The sequence below is a fragment of the Sus scrofa genome, chromosome 15 (genome assembly GCF_000003025.6).
Source record: "Sus scrofa isolate TJ Tabasco breed Duroc chromosome 15, Sscrofa11.1, whole genome shotgun sequence".
Lineage (NCBI taxonomy): Eukaryota > Metazoa > Chordata > Mammalia > Artiodactyla > Suidae > Sus > Sus scrofa.
Genome location: NC_010457.5, coordinates 69,065,599 through 69,087,084, shown reverse-complemented (window position 1 = coordinate 69,087,084; position 21,486 = coordinate 69,065,599). Strand labels below are relative to the sequence as shown.

Below are 21,486 nucleotides of genomic sequence, written 5' to 3'. Positions count from 1 at the left end.
TTTTAAGGTCACCAGAGTACCATTCAATAACCTGAAGCACCAGCTCAGATAATGACTTCTTCTCAAAATGCTAAAAAAATTGAAAAATAATTAGATGGTAAGAGGTTCAAGTTACCAAGAGTATATTTTTATAATCATTTTAATTCAGCACTGTATCAAATCATAGTGTACTGTCACCAACCTCATTCTGATTTTGCTTTGAAAAGCAACAAACATCTACCTTAGATAACTTATTTATGTAACAAGTTTAGGCATCAACCAAATAAATAAAACAAAAGCTTCCATTCCTTTTATTTATTTGGAAACTTCCAGTTTCATTTACAAGAGAGGGAGGAAGAAGGAACTGGGAACAAAAATAATCAAGGGTTCAGAGCATAGTGTTTATTGAATTCAAACTTATATTTATTATTGTGAAATTTAACCTTGCATCCATTACCATGTAATTTAAACATCATAGCTAATTATAATTAGTTTATACATTTTTCTCTACAGTAATAGAGATTCTGCAAAGTTTTTTTAAATTATTATTATTTTTATTGTTACTTTACCAAGTTACATAAAATACATTCCACATGAAGGTAGATGTTTTGTATAAATGTTGACAACACCATCCTCAAACATATCTGATAAAATAACTTCCACAACTATTATTTTCCCATGAGATGATACGACTGCTAGAATTATTCTATCCATCTATTTTATAATTTAGAGACAACCATTAAGCAAAGTATTGTAGCTATTTGCCTGCAATCTAATAATTAAGTCTCAAATTGGTTGAAATGATATGAAATAGTAAAGAGTTTACTGATAATACGCTGTGTTCGATTGAATAATTTTCCATTTTATCTTCACATTCCATTAACAAAGGCTGATCTCTTATTACGATCACAGTCCATGAATGATTCTGAAGGAGACAACTGTAAGCTGCGAAGAAGGAAATTGTCATTTGATAGTGAAGGAGAGAAAGGTAATTCATTCTTTTCTAAAGTTTCAATGTAGAGTATGTGGTTAATATTCTTACCTATATGTTCCTCATACTTCTGATTTCAAGGGTAAACATCATTCAGATTTTAAGACAACAATCCTTTTTTTTTTTTTTTTTCAGTAGCTAATGATATGGTTTCTGATTAGTAGCTGTTAACAGTGTTTCTCAAGACCTGGTCCCAGGACCTCTTCTCTTCTTTTTCTCATTGTACCCATAGCTGAGTAATCTCATTATACCCATAGCTTAATTATATTTTCACACTGGAGATGTGCCTATTTACATCTTAACCCTAGACCATCTGAGCTTCAGCCTCATGTATTCCAATACCCATTAAATCATCTACCTGAAATCACAAAGGCAGCTCAAACTCAACATTTATTCAATTGCTATAATGATATCCCCCTGAAAATCTCTCTCTCTCTCTCCATCAGTTGCCGTGTCAGTAAATGGTACCTCCATTCAATAAATTGCACAAACTAGGTATCTATCTAGGTACCAACCTTCTCTCAACCTCTCTATCAACACTGGCAACAAGTCTTTGTTATTGGTACCTCCAACACATCATTTATTCTTCAAATTAGGTACCTTTTGGTTCACTTTTCTCCATCTTCATAGACACAACTCTGGGCCAACCTAGCATAATCCATTAAATTACATTTTTTGTCAGTGTTAATCTTCAGTGATATTCAATATGAACTCTTTCTTGATGTCTCCAAAAGTTTCTTTCTTTTATGAATTCCTAAAGCACTTTCCTCTTTTTATACAGTCCCCAACTTAATGATGGTTTGACATATAATTTTTTGACTTTAAAATGATGTGAGAGCAATACACTTTCAGTAGAAACCATGATTCAGATTTTTAATTTTGATCTTTTTCCAGCTAGAGATAATGTGGTAAAATACACTTTCATGATACTGGGCAGCAGCAGGGAGCAGCAGCTCCCAGTCAGCCCCACAACCACAAGAGCAACAGCCAGTATACTTACAACCATTACTGTTTTTCACTTTCTGTGCAATCTTCAAGAAATTGCATGAAGTATTCAACACTTTATTATCAAATAGGCTTTGTGTTAGATGATTTTGCCCAACTGTAGGCTAATGCAAATGTTCTGAGCATGTTTTAGCTAAGCTAGACTAAGCTGTGATGTTTGGTATCTTAGGTATATTAATGCATTTTCAAATTATGACATTTTCAACTTACAATGGGTTTATCGGGATATAAAAATCTGCTGTGTACGGTGCTTATGTATTTGTCCTTTTTCTCTATCAAACCATAGATTCCTTTAGCAAAGCATGGTTGATAACTATCTGATGAATTGGGCTAATTGTTGAATCCTCTGGCTGATTGCAGAATAATAAACCACCCACAGATAGGTGATAATTTATTTCCGCAAATGTCTTTCATTTTTCTCCTGGTGACTTTTTCTAAAATCAGAACCATAACAGTCAAGCTGTTCTTCTATTGATTTAATCTAAATCCCTTTCCTGAAGTTAATCTCATATTTTGATCTCACTAGAAATGAAGAGCAGCTTGACAATATTGTCTATATAATAATGTCACCCATACAGTTGAAGAGTCATTAAATCGCCTTTCAATCTTGTTTACTTTCCTCATTCTCAAGCTAAATAATCTAACATTTTTATCCCCTGATAAGACCCTGAGAGCATGTCACAATTTATATTGTGCTCATGCAACTAAGCATTTCCACTGATTCTGAAAATTTTCCCTTACTCACAGGCTTAGTCTATAGGACCCATTTTATATAAAGTATAGATGATACAGGATTTGCCTGCCTGCAACTCTTTAAAGTTACCTGAGCTGTCAGTGTGTAAGCATGATTTGGTCAATATGAAAATTCAGTTAACTCAAGTTATCCAGGTTGAGAGCCTCTTCCAATATTTAGGGCTCCATGGAGCTATAATCAAGTTTAAAATTTGATAAAAGAAATTTAGTCCCAATCACTCTAATCTAAAGATCTGAAGGGGCCACTCATTCTATACTTGATGTAGAATCAGTATCTGGAGAAAAACACACATATAAGTAAGTGTAAAGAACAGAAAATTTTCAGAAGATAATTGATACTAAATTATATAAAGGATACAAAACCTAAAAGCCATTCCATGAAATGTGTTGATTACTTTAGAGTTAGTTTACTGCTCATTTGAAAGAATACCTTGAAGGCAGATATCCAAGAATGTTGATGACTGTGAATTAATCTTCAGAGACATGAAAAACCAGAGGGAAGAACATGTGGTTGGTCATTGAAGATAGACAGAGATTGAGCCCTATAATTACTACTCGCAAACTACTTGGCAAAACACTGGAACTCTTTAGGCTTCAGTTCCCATCTCTGCTCCCCCCACACACACACACACACCACGATGCCTACCACATGATGCTAAAGAGCTTACATTCAAAAAGAGATATTAAAATGAAAAGATGGAAGTTCCCGTCGTGGCGCAGTGGTTAGTGAATCCGACTAGGAACCATGAGGTTTGGGGTTCGATCCCTGGCCTTGCTCAGTGGGTTAGGGATCTGGCGCTGCCGTGAGCTGTGGTGTAGGTTGCAGACGTGGCTCAGATCCCACGTTGCTGTGGCTCTGGCATAGGCTGGTGGCTATAGCTCCGATTAGACCCCTAGCTTGCGAACCTCCATATGCCATGGGAGCAGCCCTAGAAAAGGCAAAAAGCCTTCTCTCCTAAAATGTATTTGTTGATGAAAGTGGTTTGTCCTCGTGGGCTTTGCATTTCTTCTTGAAATTAACTCAGTTCCTAACAAGAAAGAGTTGGCAGCTCAGGTCAGAATTTGAGGGTAGTTTATATTTTGGGGGCATATCTTCAGGAAGGTTCTCTTTCCTTCCTAAAATTATGGCATGAAAGTACCCAGGACCTTCCCAACCAGACTAGGGTCGTTGTAGGCGAAGATGCTACAGATCCTGAGATGGAAGTAAAATGTTTTTACAGAAAGTGAAGAATAAAAGCATTATCTTCAATAACTTATTTAGTGACCACAAGCATTGATAAGATGCTTGGACTGAACAGAAATAAATGAAGTATTGCCTTTTGGAACATGTGGATGAATAGTCTCTAGATAGTCTTCGAAGTTGAATTGTACTTACTTCAGAGTGTGCCAATATGGTCTATTGGGTTATGGAAATATTTATTTTTAAATTTTTATGTTGTATATATATCTTATAATATACATAAATTTTAGTACAATAATATGTATAATGGCACATGGTATACACACACAAACATGTGTTTTTATTGATAGCACTTTTGTGACCACATATCTGGAATATTTTGCTCAACTTTTTCATTGAACAGAAAGTGCAATATCAAAGTAGCTACTAATGGAGTTCCTATGATGGCTCAGTGAGTTAAGAACCCAACTAGTATCCATAAGGCTGCAAATTTGATCCCTGGCCTTGCTTATTGGATTAAGTGTCTGGCATTGCTACAAGCATGGGTGTAGGTTGCAGATGCAGCTTAGATTCCCACATTGCTGTGGCTGTACTGTTTACCAGCAGCTGCAGCTCCAATTCAACCCCTAGCCCAGGAACTTCCAAATGCTGCCCTAAAAAGGGGGGTGAGGGGGTGGCCCTAATAAAAGAGGGATGGGGATAGGAAGTAGCTTCTAATGGCTGATTTGGGGAGCCAGTGACTTTTGGGGAGAGAATATCCAATGAGAATAGTAATTAACAGGCCTCCAAAACACAGAAAAAAATTAAAACATGTTAAAGATGTGACTCTGCCAACCAAAGGGATGTAAATCAAGATGAAATATTCAGCATCCTCTTTGCATTGGATTTAGATGATGCCACACATGTCATAAAAAAAGGGGGGGAGACCTATTTTAAGAAACAAATACATCCAAAAGTATTTATTCTCTACTGCAATTTTCTCATTTTCCTACCCATGTCATTTTTATTAAAATGGGCACTTCTGTATATATTCAAGTGGAAAAATCTAATATTCCAGAAAATAAGAGTGGAAAGATGAGAGGCTTAGAACTCATCATACCTGTGTTTTAAAGGATAACAATAAACTTTATCCTCTGTCCTTTGGTAATATTGGGTTAGTGATTTCACATTGTCATCTAGAAGCCAGTAAAAATTTGAAAGTGTTTCTCCAAAATAAAATAACTTCTATGGAAGTTATTGAAGTAAGGAGTAAAAATATACACTATTAAACTTATTTTTACAGAATAAGGCTGGTTCAAATTCTAATTTTACAAAGTTAAATTTTTTTTTTCCTTTTTGGGGCCACACCTGTGGTACGTGGACGTGCCCAGGCTGGGGGTCGAATCAGAGTTGCAGCTACCAATGTACTCCACAGCCACAGCAATGCCAGATCCTAGCCTCCCCTATGACCTACGCCATAGCTGTGGCAACACCATATCCTTAACCCACTGAGCAAGTAAGGCCAGGAATCAAACCCACATCCTCGTGGATAATAGTCAGGTTCTTAACCGGCAGAGCCACAAGAATTCCTGAAGTTAAGCCTTTAAATACAGCGATATTATACTTTGGCATCTCTTTGGAATAAATTTTCTAATAATAAATAATTATTAGCTTTTGTTATTCATTTTAGTAAGACATAAATGTATCTTTCTTTAATTTTTAAGATAAAATTTTGATACATTTTAATTAAAATATAGTTGGTTTACAAGGATACATTTTTACCTGCATTTATATATTGAAAACTAATCCCATTTCAACATTCTTTAAAGCTAGAACAGAAGTAAAGTACTTGAAATCAAATGAAGAAATTTATTTTAGACTCCAGTTTTCCAATGAAATAAATTTTTTAAAGCATTCAGCTGGAAAATGCTCCATTATCTTAAAATTGTCACCAGTAGGAAATTTTAAAGGCAAATGCTGAGAGAGCATATAAAATGTCTCTCTTTGACCAAAAGTGGGGTCTTCCTGTTGGGTCTGACAAATGAAAATGATAAATAATCTGAGAGAAAGACTCCACAAAAAAATAGAACACAAGCATTTGTTCCCAGATTGTTTGAAATGTAAGAATTTTATATAATCAGGACATTCATTCTTCGCTCTTGAATCCATTCTGAACAGAGAGACACCCATGAGACAAATCACAAATGCTTTAAAATTGTATCCTGTGAGAAAAGGGGAAGAGATGACCTGTCAGCCTGCAGAAACAGGGGATTAAAAAAAAAGTTTTCAGTCATCTAAATCAGAAAAATGTAAAGCTTAATTAAAAGGCAATTTTTTCTTTGTAAAGTGATAGTAATAGGAGTGATTATACAATTTCACTTCTAGCAAAAGGGGAAATGTAAAAAATCACTCAGATTACTGCCTTCAGAATATTATTTCTACATGGTGCTTAAGAAAATAGTATTGTTGGAGATTCCCATTGTGGCTCAGCAGGTTATGAACCCCACTAGTACCCACGAGGTTGTGGGTTCAACCCCTGGCCTCTCTCATTGAGTTAAGGATCTGGTGCTGCCCTGAGCTGTGGTGTAGGTCACAGACACAGCTCAGATCTGGATTTGCAATGGCTGTGGTATAGGCCGGTAGTTTGACCCCTAGCCTGGGAACTTCCGTATGTTCCATACACCACAGGTGCGGCCCTAAAAAGGAAAGAAAGGAAGGAACGGAGGGAGGGAGGGAAGATGGGAGGAAGAAAGAAAATAGTATTAAGAAACAATAATAATAAAATAGTGTTAAGAAAAAATAGTACCCAATGCTATTTAATGTCTCTCAAATAATCCAGTTTAACTAGAAAAAGAAACGGAAGAGGCCATCAAAATCTAGAGGTACCTGGAGACTAATTACAAAGCATTTCAGCCCTAATTCATGTATTCCATTAGCTAACTTCCAGCCTAAACCTGAGCAATTTCCATTTTTTAATCCACAAATAGATTGCCATTTCAACTGTCATTTTAAATGATTGAATATGAAACTTTGATTTGTCTAATATAGAATAGAAAAATATTCTTGCAGTTGAGCTGTATCAAAGAAAGTGTTTACATGGCCTGGGTTCCAAAAAGCAGCTAGCTAATCACCCAGAGGCAATGAACACAGAAAAAAATGTGGAATCATTTTCGTTCCATATTGGAAAAATTCAAAGATATCAAACTTTTAATCTTATTTCATGATGCTGCTTTTATTTGAAATTTTTGCTAAAGGACTTAGACACATGTATATGAAATCTTCTCTTAGAGAACTACAGAACACTCACCACATTTTGTGAATATTTGTCCTAAGTTGAAATCAGCAAGTTATAATTCAACAATGTATGTTAACTAATGAATTTGTGCCTAAGCATCTAAAATCAAATCATAAGTTAGTAAACTAAGACCAAGGTTCATGTGGTAGATGGGACAGGACATTTTACTATGTGTGAGAATTTGCAAGTCTATAGAGAACTCCCACAGCATTTCAAGTCAAAGAGACAATAATTAATAATTTGTGTCAAACATTCATTACAAATATCCATGTTAGCATTATTCTTTCTTAGATTGGAGACATATGAATTCAGTTTAATTCAGTTTACATTTGACTTTGCTGGAAAAGATTCCATGAAAGTGTTTAAAAGAAAAGCATTTTGGACAAGATGAGAAGCTTTTGTCTATTCAAATCCCATTGATGCCTAAACTGTGCAAAGGTTTACTTCTTACTTAGGAGCAGCCAACTGATTCAATTCACGAAGTAGGTATGAGGATAATTTAGGAAAGTGAAGATATTCCTTTTTAAAAAACATTTATACTAGCATAAAATCAGAATCTATTATTTTTTGAGGAATAAAATAGTAGGTGCATAAAGTGGAGAATGTAGATCAGATTTTCAGATGGGGAGAAGCTGAAATCAAAGAAAACAGGAAGAGATGACAAAAATGAAGTTGAGAGGCTTGAAGAGGGCTGTGTCAGTGACACTAGAAAGAGGTCTGTGTAAGAAGAGCTGGTCTGGATATTTACAACCAACTAGTTTAGTGGTTGAGTACAGAAATGTAAGTATCACAGAGTTACCAACAGTGTCGACGATGTTTGAGATTGGAAAGGTCTGTGGTCTCCTCAGTAATGATGAAAACACTTAGTAAGTGTGAAAATCATAAAGGAAATAAATTAAGCAATCTGCTTTCACTATATTTAACTTTAATTGGCAGGACATAAAGTAATTCCTTAATAACCATTTCATATGTAGCTTTTTTTAAACTGTATCCATTTTTACTTTGGGCTGATTTTTAGCTTATATTTTTAAATGATTTTTTTTAAATAAAAGAAAAAAATCTTTTTAATTTCTATGCCATATGGGAATTAAAAAAAAAAAAAAACAGTTGGAAGTTTCTCTGGAGTGGCCTTAAATCAATTCATTTGGCCTTCTATAAATAACAGAGTAAGCGCAACCAGGCAGAGTGGATGGGGACATTGTTTTAAACATTTCTCTAGAAAATGATATGCTCTTCGGAATATGTTGGTTAGTTATTAGTGGTAACCAGATGGAGAATTATACCGTCTCCCCAGGACACTAATGGAAACAAGTTCTGGGATTTGTCTCTGAATTTTTCCTGCTGAAATATGTTCTAACACAACCTTCATGCTGAAATTATCCTGACATTTCAGTATAAAACAGCCAATATGCACTACTTATTTTAATGTAATTAGGTAAACCTACCTTAATTACTGTATTTAAGCTTTATATTCTTCGCAATATGCTGCACAACCAAACTGCCTGGAATGTCAAGGCCATTAGATGCATTGAACTAGGGCCGAAATTCAGCCTGTCAGCCTTTACCACAAGGAGGCTTCTGGTTTTGACCTTCACAATGTGTGCGTGGCCACCACAGATGAGAGGGTGTGAAGGTTGAAAACAAGCAACAAGCTGCATAGTGGTGATATTTTAAAAGTGGGACACATTTTTCTCCCCTTTTTCATTTCCTTAAAGAAATAGTATCCCAGATTTTAAGACTACAAATAACTGTTGCATATAAAAAAGGTTTACTTTATCCTACAGTTTTTTTTTTAGATATAGACATTATTACTCTTGCAGATATTCTTTTAATTTTTAAATGAATAATGTATTTCTTTAAGATAATCTAATGTCCTTTGAATTCAGAAAAAAAAAAGTCTCCTTAAGTGGCTACATTTTCAGTAGGGAAGAAGAGAAAAAATATTTTCTGACATTTAAAAAAATTCTGTTAAATTTGTTCAAAGAATATCACCAATAAAAAGGTAGTATGTAGAGAGCTAGACAGAGTAGTGTGCATAATCTCACATTTGGTTATCTTCTATAAAGTAACTTTTCTTTGATAGATTTTGGCAAAGAAAGCACAACAAATGATCCTGAAGACTCTATAGATACCATAAGACATTATCAGAGTTCCAAGAGACACTTTGAAGAGAAAAAAAGCAGATCTTCATCTTTCATCTCCTCCATTGATGATGAACAAAAGCCTCTCTTCTCAGGAATTGTAGATTCTCCTCCAGGAATAGGGAAAGTAACTGGACTTGATCTTGAAGAAACAGTGCCCACCTCAGGAAGAATTCACGTGGATAAAAGAAGTCACTCTTGCAAAGGTAATGGAGCTTCTCAAGAATAAGGTTGTCTCTCCTCAGTGCCAATCACAAAATGGTGACATTTCACAAGTAAAAAAACATACTACACATGTTAATCTAATCTTCAATTTCATAATATATTTGCAAAGAGTTCAAAGCTCAGGTCATCTACAAAGTGTTGGCAGGATGCTGAAATAGTGGTCATAATTCCCAGTGACAGCAATGATAGAGGTTGTGTGTGGCCTGTCAGATTTGACATATGTCACTTAGAACATTTGGGAATGTCCATGATGGTGATTCCAGAGAAGAGGGGAGTATTTGAAGAGAGCTAACCTGTTGATTCTTTTGTGTATCTTCTGTACCAGTTCCTCACTCCCAGTCCTATTGTTTTATAGCATGAAAGTCCGATACAATGGCAATACCATACACACCAAAAATAATTTAAGCTTGCTGGGAATTAAAAGAAAATGGGTAGAAATGCCCCTAAATTAAGTATGCTCTTGATCCAACTCACTTGAAAATATTTATTTAAAAGCAACTCCCAAATATGTGGGTTTTGTTGTAGAAAATAGGCATGAATTGTGCAATAGTGCTTGATCATTATATCCTGATTTGATGCTAAAGGAGAGAAAACTCAGGAAAATTTAAGAACTATCACTTGAAAAAAAACAACTAATTTAGTATAACAGGAGCTAGATCTGTAGAACTTGTTAAATCTAGCTAAGTGGGTACAAGAACAGGTATGGGTCACACTGCTTGGGTTTCACCTCCAAATCTGTGACCTGCTCCCTTTACGTCTTTCAGTGAGTAACTTGATAGATCCCACTAAGATTCAGTTCGCACATCTTTAAAATAGGAACTAACCAACTAGTCTGTTGTGATTATTAAACAAGATAACATGCATAAATTACTTCCCCTGAAATAAAATTCCCAACTCTGTTTAGTATTTTATTACAGTTTTTATTTTCAAACCCTTTAATCATTGAATATATTCCCAGATAAATAAAAATGTAGAAATGAAGAAGGTGTAGCAAAAAAAAAAAAAAAAAAAAGAAAGAAAAAGAAAAAAAATCAAAAGAATATAACAGAAATGAGGGGAAAATAGGATGTTCTTGACCTGGCTGGATACAAAATTTGGCTCAGAGTAAGCAAATATTACCTCTCATTGTCAGCATTATTCAAAGTCACTATGTTTGACAACGAAAGTTTTATTGAATCTAGGATATTTAGGCTTTATGTTTTTCCAGAGTTACTTTCCCTATTTTGTCAAATCAGCTTTTGCTATGACTCCAAGTTGAAGTAAGCTAAGAATATATGCAAATGTTCTCTGGACAATCTAAAATCTTGATGAAGTGAATGAAAATAGTACCTCATTTATCACAATGGAAGAATGGAATATTAGATGTGATTACCAAATGTCCCATTTTAGTTATTTATGAAAACGGATTCTGGGAAGTGCTAAAAATAGAAAAAGGTTGTATCATGGAAGTTAGAAGTTCTGAAGAATTTGCTGAACCATCCTACTATCTCAAAAAGTCAGCAAAATGTGGGCCTCATTTTTTTAAAGTATTTTTTGTTGTTTTCCTCTTGAGTTTTAAAGTCTCAAGTGACAAGTCAGTAAAGACATATTTTGGGGATTTTATTTGACTTATTGACTCTCGCTGGCTCTCTCATGCCCTTCATCTTATATTTTTCTTTGCCACTTCTTCCAATTATTTTTAATTAGCTATTCTATATGCACAATAAAAGGATACTGTCCTAACAAATCATTTCAATATCTATAAATTTTAATACTCAAAAATTTACACTACAGTCCATATTCAAACAAATAATTACCATTACAATTCATAGTTAAATAGGAATGTCAATTGAATAAGCATAATTAATGTTGTATGCAATCAATCAGTTTAACACATGATTGTCCTGGATAATTAATAGAATCAACTAATGGAGAATTCTAAAACTTTATTCACTGTAAATTTCATTCCCTAATGATTTTTAAGGTGTAATACTATGGAATGTTCAAGAATTTGAATAATATGTAGGATACAGCTGTAACTGCTAACTGGTGTGGTTTGAACTACTAAATCCCCTCAAATTTTTGTTTTATCATCATTAGGAAATACCACTTACATTTCTAGCATTTGTCACACTGAATCCAACAGACAAGCACCTTTAGACAAAACTAAAAAGAAAAAAACAAATTAAATGGATTCTGATTTTAGATTGAGGTCAAAGGTTGACTCTAGGAAAATTGTGTGCCTAGAGCAAAGTGAAAGTTTACTTTCTATTCATCCATTTCCAGAAATGTGTCTTGCAGCTATAGCAACATTTTCCAAGGCAACCAAGTGCAGATTCTTTCTGAGCTATATTTAGAAAATATATACAAGGATGTTCATTTTGATTAAGACCACTAAGCAGGATTTCCCCTTTGAAATCCTTTTTTTTTTATATTGCTGTTAAAACAAGCTAATCGCACATATCCAGATTTTAATAAAAGAGTAAATTATAATCGAGGAAGCCTTTACCTAATAGTTTACATTTATTCCTTTTTGTTCTAAGATTATCAGGTTTTTTTTTCCCTTGAGTACTAAAGAAAAAATATAATCCTACATAATTTATTGTATGTGAAGATTCGCCACTATTATTTAAAAACTAATTTATCACATGATGATTTGAGAATGAGAGAGCTATTAGGGATAAATGGAAATTCTGTAAGCTTTCTTAGCACAAAACTTCTGAGCATAATATATAACTTCCATCCTATCAGTTTTTATCATTTTTGTTTTATTGTGTAGCAAAAGGCGTGCCAGGAAGAAACATTGGCATCATCTAACCATTTATATGTGTTCTAAATGTTTGCTTGGCTTTCCTTCTCCAAAATTGAAAATCTAGTATAACTAAGGCATTATGTTATTGTTTTGCATTTTAAATAGAGTCGCATGCCTGTGAATAATAAATCATACTTTTCAGTGAAAATCCGTTGATGTATTACTTAAAAGCCAACAATATCATTTTTTGATGTTCACTTTCATTTTTCATGTTTGGTAAAGTACCAAAAGAAATTATATGTCATCATTTGTTTTTTTCTTTTTGCAGCTGCACCTGTGGCATATGGAAGTTCTCAGGCTAGGGGTCAAATCAGAGCTGTAGCTACAGCCACATCAGATTCAAGCTGCATCTGTGACCTATGCTGCAACTTACCTTGCAGTGAAGCCAGATCCGCAACCCACTGAGCAAAGCCAGGGATTATACTCATCCTCATGGACACTATGTCAGGTTCTTATCACTCTGAGCCACAAAAGGAACTCCCTATGTTGTCACTTTAAAAACAAAAAACAGTGAGTTCCCACTGTGACCCAGCTCTTTAAGAATCCAGCCTTGTCTCTGCAGCAGCTAGGGTCACTGATGAGGCACAGGTTAGATTCTGGCCCAGATCAGTGAGTTAAGTGTGGCTGCAGCTATAGCTAGGATTCCTGGCCCAGGAACTTCCATATGCTGCAGATGTGGCCAAAAACAAAACAAAACAAAACAAAACAGCAGGATTCCAAAGGGTAAGGAAGCCTTAATCACAAAGAACCATTCTGGAATTCATAGCAAGCTCTCTGAGGTCAACTAGCCATTTCAACAGAACAGATAATCCTGACCTTCCATTTTTCTAGTGCTGTTTTTGTATACCCCTTTCCTATAGCTTCACTCAATTGAGGCAGAAATTGTAGGTACCTTATTAGAGATTTCTGGGTATTCAGTGATAAAGTATAGCAATTAAAAAAAAAAGTAGGAGTTCCCATTGTGGCTCAGTGGTTAACAAATCCGACTAGGAACCATGAGGTTGCGGGTTCGATCCCTGGCCTTGCTGAGTGGGTTAAGGATCCAGCATTGCTGTAAGCTGTGGTGTAGGTTGCAGATGTGGCCTGGATCCTGCGTTGCTGTGGCTCTGGTACAGGCTGGAGGCTACAGCTCCAATTCAACCCCTAGCCTAGAAACGTCCATATGCCGTGGAAGCGGCCCTAGAAATGGCAAAAAGACCAAAAAAAAAAAAAAAAAAAAGGATACAGAAATTTTATCTGCTACCTGGGGAAAAATGATGCTTTTGAGCTAACCACTTTTGGAGAACCTATAGGAAAAGAAGGGACTTCAAAAAGTCCTACAAATTCCATTCCTTATTTCTAGAATCATAGCTTAGCCTCCCAAATCAGTTACTTTATATCCAATTTTTTAAATAATCAAGGATATAAATTCCTTAACTTTATATAACTTACATCAGTGTTTAATCAGAACTACTTGTCCAAAAGGAAAAAAAAAAACTTTCTATCAAACCAAAATAACTTTCTGTTATTCAAGTCTATTTTCATGTAAAAATGAAAGCAGTTCTAGATAGACTTTTCCTCCTGCTAGCCCTCCCATAGTGGAAAAGATGTTCTTCTTTATCTCTGAAATAAACTCCTAACTCCACTAATATTTTTTCATGGGTTTTACTTTCAACCTTTTAATTGCTTTAAATACTCCTCTAGGTGTGGGAAATGTGGAGGGTTAAAAAGCATAGCAGAAGCCATCAAAAGAATATGACAGAAGTGAGAGGAAAAGTAAGATATTATATTTGACATAAAATACTATACCTGCCCTCAAATATTGACAACTTGCAAATACAGATTGTAGGAGAAACAGTAAATTAAATAAGACTCAGAAAATGAATCTCTGTAAGAAAAATGATTAAAACCTTGCTAGACTGAATTCCTCAAGTGTGGGGCCTATGTCTTCATCTTTTAATTCCTCCACATTTAGCAGTATTTCTGGCACATAAGAGACAGGCAGAACTTCTGAAAAGTAGACTTGAACAGATAAGCAATATGTTTTAAGCATAGTAATGTAAAAATAATATAAATAAAAGGGCCCCAAGGAAAAATATTGGAAATTAATATGAATATGTTAAAGGACAATGCAGAAGGTGCTGCAGAGAAACCTTAAAACATGGGACTAGAGGACTTCCAATCTGTAATGGGGCATGGTTCCTTGGCTCTACTTTCAGTTGGGCTGGCCTCAGGGAATTCTCCTGAAGATCAGCTCTTCCCCTTGGCTCTCTCCTTGAGCCTACTCTGACTCATGAAGTATGAAATTGTTCTTTGAGAAAGAGCCCTAAAATCTTCAACCTGAAGTGAAGCAGTACGTACAAATGGCGCTGTTTCTTCCCAAATATAAAACTCTAGTTGCTCTCTAACCAGAGTTTGGGGTTGGCCATCCATGTTTCCTCTTGGCACAAAAGAGAAAGACAGAATTGGGGAGTTCCCATTGTGGCTCAGTAGAAACAAATCTGACTAGTATCCATGGTGATGTGGGTTGGGGATCTGGCAGTGGTGGTGAGCTGTGGTGTAGCTCACAGATGTGGCTTGGATCTGGCATTGCTGTGGCTGTGGCTTAGGCTCCAATTCCACCCCTAGACTGGGAAATTCCATATGTCGTGGGTGTGGCCCTAAAAAGCAAAAACAAACAAGCAAAAAAAGACAGAATTGTATTCAAGACTCATAAGTGGCTGTATATTTTTAATCCTATGGAAATGGATAGGTGAAATGGCAAACAGGGTCAGGATAGGTGGGACTCAGTTACCAATTGGTTGTGGCCCCTGGACAGTTTCCTGAGTCACTTTCGTTCTCTGTTTTCCAGTTAAAATGTCAAGATCCCTTCCTGCTTGTATTGTGGATATCTCTGCATTATTGCTACAAACTCTCGTCCAACAAGTTGATCCCCATCTTGCTATTTCCCCAGATATTGCAGATACTAGAAGCTGGGAACGAGAAAATGCCGGGACTCAGGCCGATGAGTCAAGTTCCTCAGCACTTCAGCGAGCTGCCTGGGGGATCTCTGAAACCGAAAGTGACCTCACCTATGGAGAAGTGGAGCAAAGATTAGATTTGCTTCAAGAACAACTTAACAGGTATGAGCAATAGCGAGGCAAAGGGAGCCCTTAGTTGGGAATCCAAGCCCTTAGTTGGGTCTAGCTTTACTCTTTGTAAATAGCAAATTCATCCTACTATAGATCTAATAGTTTCCTTATACACTTACTTAAAATAAGACTGGAAGTTGACAGAATTATTAATCTGTCTTGCAAGGAGCATTTATTTAGAACACTTATGCTTTTGGCAGCATGAAACATTTTTTTCTTTACTTGTCATAAAATTAGTATATCATCAGCATTGGCTGCCTAAGAAAATTCCTTTTTTTAATCCCTTCAAAATAATTCGTATTTAGTTTATTGACTAACACCCTTCCTCTTTCCATTCCTCCTTTTATACTTTTTGGTGGTGCCTGGCAACAGTTATGTGTTACAGCCGTTATTTTAAAATATTGACAAAATGATTTAAACATTTAGTTATTCAGACAACTTTCAAAAATGTGATTGAGTTGAAAATCCCACAGGGTTGAAGCCCAAATCTTCTTCATTTTCCCTCCATCCTTGATCTATAACCTCTTAAGATGAGGAATAAATTTTGGTTTTAGGAAGGATGGAACCCCTTAACCCAAATCTATGTGGATTCCTTAAAATTAAATTGATCAATGAGAGTCTGAAAAAACAAAAAGTTGTAAGAGTATGATATAGCTGCTTTAGTTGTGTTACATGTGGAAGGTGACCTTGACTCCAAGTAGCTTTTAGGGAGACCACTAGACAAGGTATTCTAGTGAACACAGACAAAAAACTGCATGGATTAAACTAAAATGCTCTAACACAGGATTTACCAAGTCAAGTTAAAGCACACAGTGAGTGATACAGAGTCCAGATGGGATAATTAACAGATTTCTAATAAGTACAAGCCTGGTAAAAGGATCACACAACCTGAATCCCGATTTACCCAATATTCATATATAACGCTTCAGCCTTCCCTGCCGTTGGTGTGGTTACAAGAACCAGAGTTGAGGTTTGCACAAAAAGAATCCACAAATTTAAAAAAAAAATCCAGTGCCAGCAATACACCCTTGCTCTGTCACAGAAACATAAGGCCCCGCACACCTGGACACAGCTGTGGTGTTTCAATTAGCCTGCCAAGCAGCCATGTGTTTTACTAGCCTTTTTGTAGGTAAAGAATGTAAGGAGTCAGAAGGAACTTACACTGTGTGTGTTTGTGTGTGTGTTATCAGTGGGTGACTAAACTTGGGGGTGGCAGTCATTTGCCCAGAGGTGACAGGAGAATAATTTGTTCTTTCCATCTCTTTCCATATATAAGCTAGACTCCGGTTTGTTACATATTTCTATTCTATCTTTGGAATGTCTTGCAGGTTGCTAGCACGCTATCTGTATCTGATGCATCTTATGAATTCTGCCTATATCTAACAACCTACTTGCTTACTCATTACAATTAACATATTCTGTGAGTTTTGTTTATATCACATAAGCTAGTTATCTATGCTTAATTTTTCTTCTGTGTTTTACCAATGCTGCTTTTGGTTTTATTGCTTTTTTAAAAATCTTTATGCCAGGATTGAACAGTGACAAACAATACAGTAAACATAAGAATGGGTGAATACACACATATACATTATCCTGAAAAGTGAATTAGGAGTTACAGCAGACAAAAAGAATTAGAAAACCTACAAATTTGTAGATTAAATTTATATGCCTTAATTTCAAAAAAAGCATGACAATATGGCATGAATTAATTTTGTATTTCTATTTTCATGTAATTTAATCAAAGTTTGAAAGTTAAAAAACTGAAGTCTGTGTCCCATTTCCAAGTACCAAAGGCAAATCTTATAAAATTGAAATGTATCTGAGAAAATTTAAACAGACTATTTACTTAGAGTCAGTAATTCCCAACTAAGGTATAAGAACTTCCCATGATAACTTATTTTTAATCAGAGAAGCATATTTAGTTAATTAGTACATTTGCCATCTCTCCCTGCTTTTTATACTAAGCTACATTGATCTTTTAGTCATAACATATATCAAAATATATACCACACACATAAGAATTAATAAAAATAGGATCTCTAAACTTGAACTTCTTTGATTTCCTCTGACTGATAAGCACTCATTCCTTTACTGCCAAACGTACAGTATGCATTCAGTTCCTTGAGTAAATGAAAAAGTGACTGAATGAATGGATAAATGACAGGGACAGCAGTCATTTCTTCAGCACAGCACTTGCAGTCAGTTAGTCTAAAGTCATAACTCTGCCACTTAACTACTAACAGGATGACTAGATCAAGTCATTTAAATTTCTCCAGCCTCAATTTCTTTCTTTGACTTATGTGGATCTGCAATGCTGTTGTAAAAACTAAGCTAATACATGTGGAGAATATATATGCCACAAAATAGAAAGTGTTGTAGTTAGGTTGGATTTGATTAACAGTGAACTTCATTTCTTTTACTAGTGTTTGAGAATATTCTGTTTCCTGATTTGGACCTTTCTTCAGGACAAAAATTGAGATTTTTAACGTTGCCTTGTTGCCTGGTCATGGGTACCTAGCATTGCTGCTGCTGTAAACCAAAGATTGCTGAAAATACCTATCTTTAACATATCCTGGGGCTGAAAGTACAAACTTTTAAGGGCACATACATCTAGGACCTATTTGGTTCACAACTGCCGCTAATACTGATAATTATTATTTGATAATGTTAGTTTTAATATTACTTTTATATGAAACTTTTTCACAGCTAAACTGCAACTACATCTATTTTGACATGTCCCTAGCATGTTCTTTACATCTTTTCTTTGACGACCTTCTTTCTATTCAGCTCTGAAATTTTTACAAACATTTTAAAATGTTAGTCTCTTTTGGATTTAAGATCCAAAATATTACATTACTGCATTGCCATCTCCAAAGACCTCTTTCCTCCACTTTATTCTAGAAGGCAAAAGTATAGAAAATGAGTTTGAAGAGGGCAGCTCAATTTAGACTTCAATTTTGCAGGGTGAGAATCCTGGGCCACTTTCTAAAGTTGGGCCTACTCTGTTAAGCTTTGGCATTCTGTCCAATTGTAGAACTGTGAATTTCTCCCCCATTTGTTTCGTCCAAATACACTTATTAAGTACACAGTGCAATAAAAACAAATACCAGTGGTCTATCTTGAATTGCCCTGCCTGCTGCTGCTCTTATGCCTTAATGGCCAATTAAACTATATGCAGGGTTAAAGGTTTACATAAGAAATATTCTTACATATTTATATATCATGCCTACAGATATACATATTTAGGGAAAATCACTAACACTTGATCCTAAAGCAGTGCTTCTCAAACTTTAATGTGCATTCGAGTCACCTGGGGATCTTGTTAAAATGTAGATTCTAAGTCTAAGTCTGGAATTGGCAGAGATTCCACATTCTAACAAGCTCCCAGATTTGACCACACTTTGGTTGGGAGGCCCTAGAGGATGTAAAAGCTTTCAGTGCTGACTCCATCCCTTGTAGAACACAGTGCCTGGTACAATGTGAGTCTTTGAATAATTAAATAAAAGCATTCACTTTACGCAGCTGTATAAGCTACAGTGACGTAGGGGAAGAAAAACAAATTTCCCTCTACCCTACCCTGTTCTTTGCTGAAACCGCTATTTAAAAAAAAAAAAATTAACAAGAGCGAAACAAACAAATTTATTAATATGAATACCTTGTGTACACACGAGAGACACTCAGGGGAAATGAGTAACTCCTTGAGGTGGCTTAGAACTCAGGATTTAATGCCATGTGAACAGGGAAAGGGAGGGGATGTAGGTCTCTACAGGAGAGTAAATGATTTTTAGTATCAATGAAGCAGCCCTTAGAAGAACAGATAGGAGGTATGATAGATAGTTGGTGACAAAGTTTGTCTCAGCATGGTGCCTTCTAGACTTCTTCTTCTAGACTTCTAGACTTTTTCTAGACTTCTAGACTGCTCTTGTGTGACAAAAGTCAATCTTCTCTGGTTGTTGAAACTCCCAGGGAGGGGATTTATGACAATTGGGTTTATTTTGGAAGATCCACCTTTAGGCAGATAAGGGAAGTTCAGAGAAAGCCTCTCCCTGCATTTGCTGTTTTCCCAGAGCCTGTAGCTCCAATGAATCAATCTGCCAAAGTGGCGTATTTGAGGGTGGCATATGCTGCTAGCCTTCACTGACAGCAACTAAAAAAAAAAGTTATAAAATTGAGTTGTTCTTTGCTGTTTTAAAGACCAAGCTGGATTTTTTCAAAATTCTTTATAATTCCTCCAGAGTCAAGTAGGTTATTTAGTGTCATTAGAAGAGTCCATTCCAGTTAAGATGTTGGACCCAAGTTATAAAACCTGAAAATACAACCTATGCAGAGTAAATAAATTCTTCACTAAATTTTCAATGTTGAGTCTTTTTGGACTGCTATAACAAAAATACAACAGACTGGGTGGCCTATAAACATATTTGGAGACTGGGAAGTCCAAGATGGAAATGCTGGGAGTTTTGGTATCTGGTGGGAGGGGAGCCAGCTTCCGGATTTATGGATGGCTTGTCTTCTCACTGTATCCTCACATGGTAGAAGGAAGGGAGCTCTTTGGGGGTCCTATTTATGAGGGCACTAATGCCATTCATGAGGGCTCTACCTTCATGTCTTCATTATATCCCAAAGGCCACACCTCTTAATATCATCACATGGGAGGTGAGGATTTCAACATAAACATTCAAACCATTGCAGTGAACTTCCCGCAATGTCAGATTACTAATTAATAAAACCAAACTAAGTATTAAGAAATCACTGCAAGAAGAGAGATTGCCATCTAGACAGTCTTAAGTGTTACCTCAGAAGAAGAAGCAAGAAATAGGATATTTATTAGGAGTTTAGATCCTGGACCTTTCAAGGTGGGAAACTGAGTGGATCTGGGCAAAGCTCATAATACAATATTTCAGGATTGATGGACACAGTGAAGTAAGGACCTTGAAGCAAATATGGATAAATAAAATGCTTTGAAGCAAGTTATTCATTCAGAATAAATACCTTGCGGTCTCTCATTAGTTAATCTGTAGAAATTTCCTGAAGGAGTAAAGTTATTTATTTCCCTTAGACTTATTTTTCCCAAGCAAAGTTTTCCTGGAACAAACTAAGTCATGTTTGCAGAGGGTGTTCTATAGTTTTAGTAAGTCATGATGACACAACAGTCTCGTTCTCACCCTGTGCCTGCTGCTGCACCTGCACATACTGATCTGGTGTTCAGGAGTCCCACTCAGCAGCATTTTGGTATTACTGAAGCCCCACTTCAAGTAGGTTTTTCCCTCACAGGCATTATTCAAATAGCTAGAATCTGTGATATAGAGATCTTGTTTCTTGGAAACCACTGCTGTTTGCCAAAATTTTTATAAGGACTCAAAATCATTGTGATAATTTTTGACTCTTTATGGGTCTTAAATCCCATTTGCTGATGAAATTTTTGTTATTCCATTCCCCATCCATAAGTCATTTTACATGTAATGTGTAAGCTACTTTTTAAATATTAAATTCTGTTAGTGATAGGATGAATTCATACAGAAATATTTATAATGAATGTACAATTTTCTTTGGGGGCTTAGAGGAGAGAGAAATTAATTCTGAATAAGGGAAGATTGGCAGGTACAGATACAATTTGTGCTGGACCTTGAAGAGTGAAGGAAAATAGTTGACGCATAATAAAATAAGTCCTCTCTGTTTAGTTGATACCATAAAAATATTAGATCCTGAACAGTGGGTAACAAGTAAATAAATAAACTAGTTGATAACAGATTTTTTGTTCAGTGTGTGGTTTTGACACTGTATAATTTATAGCTGTCTGTTTAGGAGACACTAAGCCAAATGGCTATCTATATCAGATATAGAAAATCTACACAAAAAATGTGTTTTCATGATTCTCAGAAGGAAGATTTGTAGTATCACTATTAAAAACTAGGAAGTTCCTATTGTAGCTCAGCGGTAACAAGCCCAAAGATTATCATGAGGAAGTGTGTTTGATCCCTGGCCTCGCTCAGTGGGTTAAGGATCTGGCATTGTTGTGACTGTGCTGTATGTCACAGAT

At 35.7% G+C, this 21,486-nt stretch overlaps 1 protein-coding gene across 8 annotated transcripts in view; it reads left to right on the top strand.

Annotated features, from left to right (window-relative positions):
• The window catches only part of KCNH7 (potassium voltage-gated channel subfamily H member 7), a 501,689-nt gene that overhangs the window by 468,060 nt on the left and 12,143 nt on the right, over positions 1-21,486 (top strand). For 6 of the 8 annotated variants that reach the window (XM_021075770.1, XM_021075768.1, XM_021075767.1 and 3 more), the window contains 3 exons: positions 868-967; positions 9,266-9,529; positions 15,272-15,440. In XM_021075770.1, the coding sequence (XP_020931429.1) occupies positions 868-967; positions 9,266-9,529; positions 15,272-15,440 (533 nt within the window). The remainder of the gene's footprint in view (positions 1-867; positions 968-9,265; positions 9,530-15,271; positions 15,441-21,486) is intronic. The other 2 variants (XM_021075769.1, XM_021075772.1) reach the window with 1 other exon arrangement.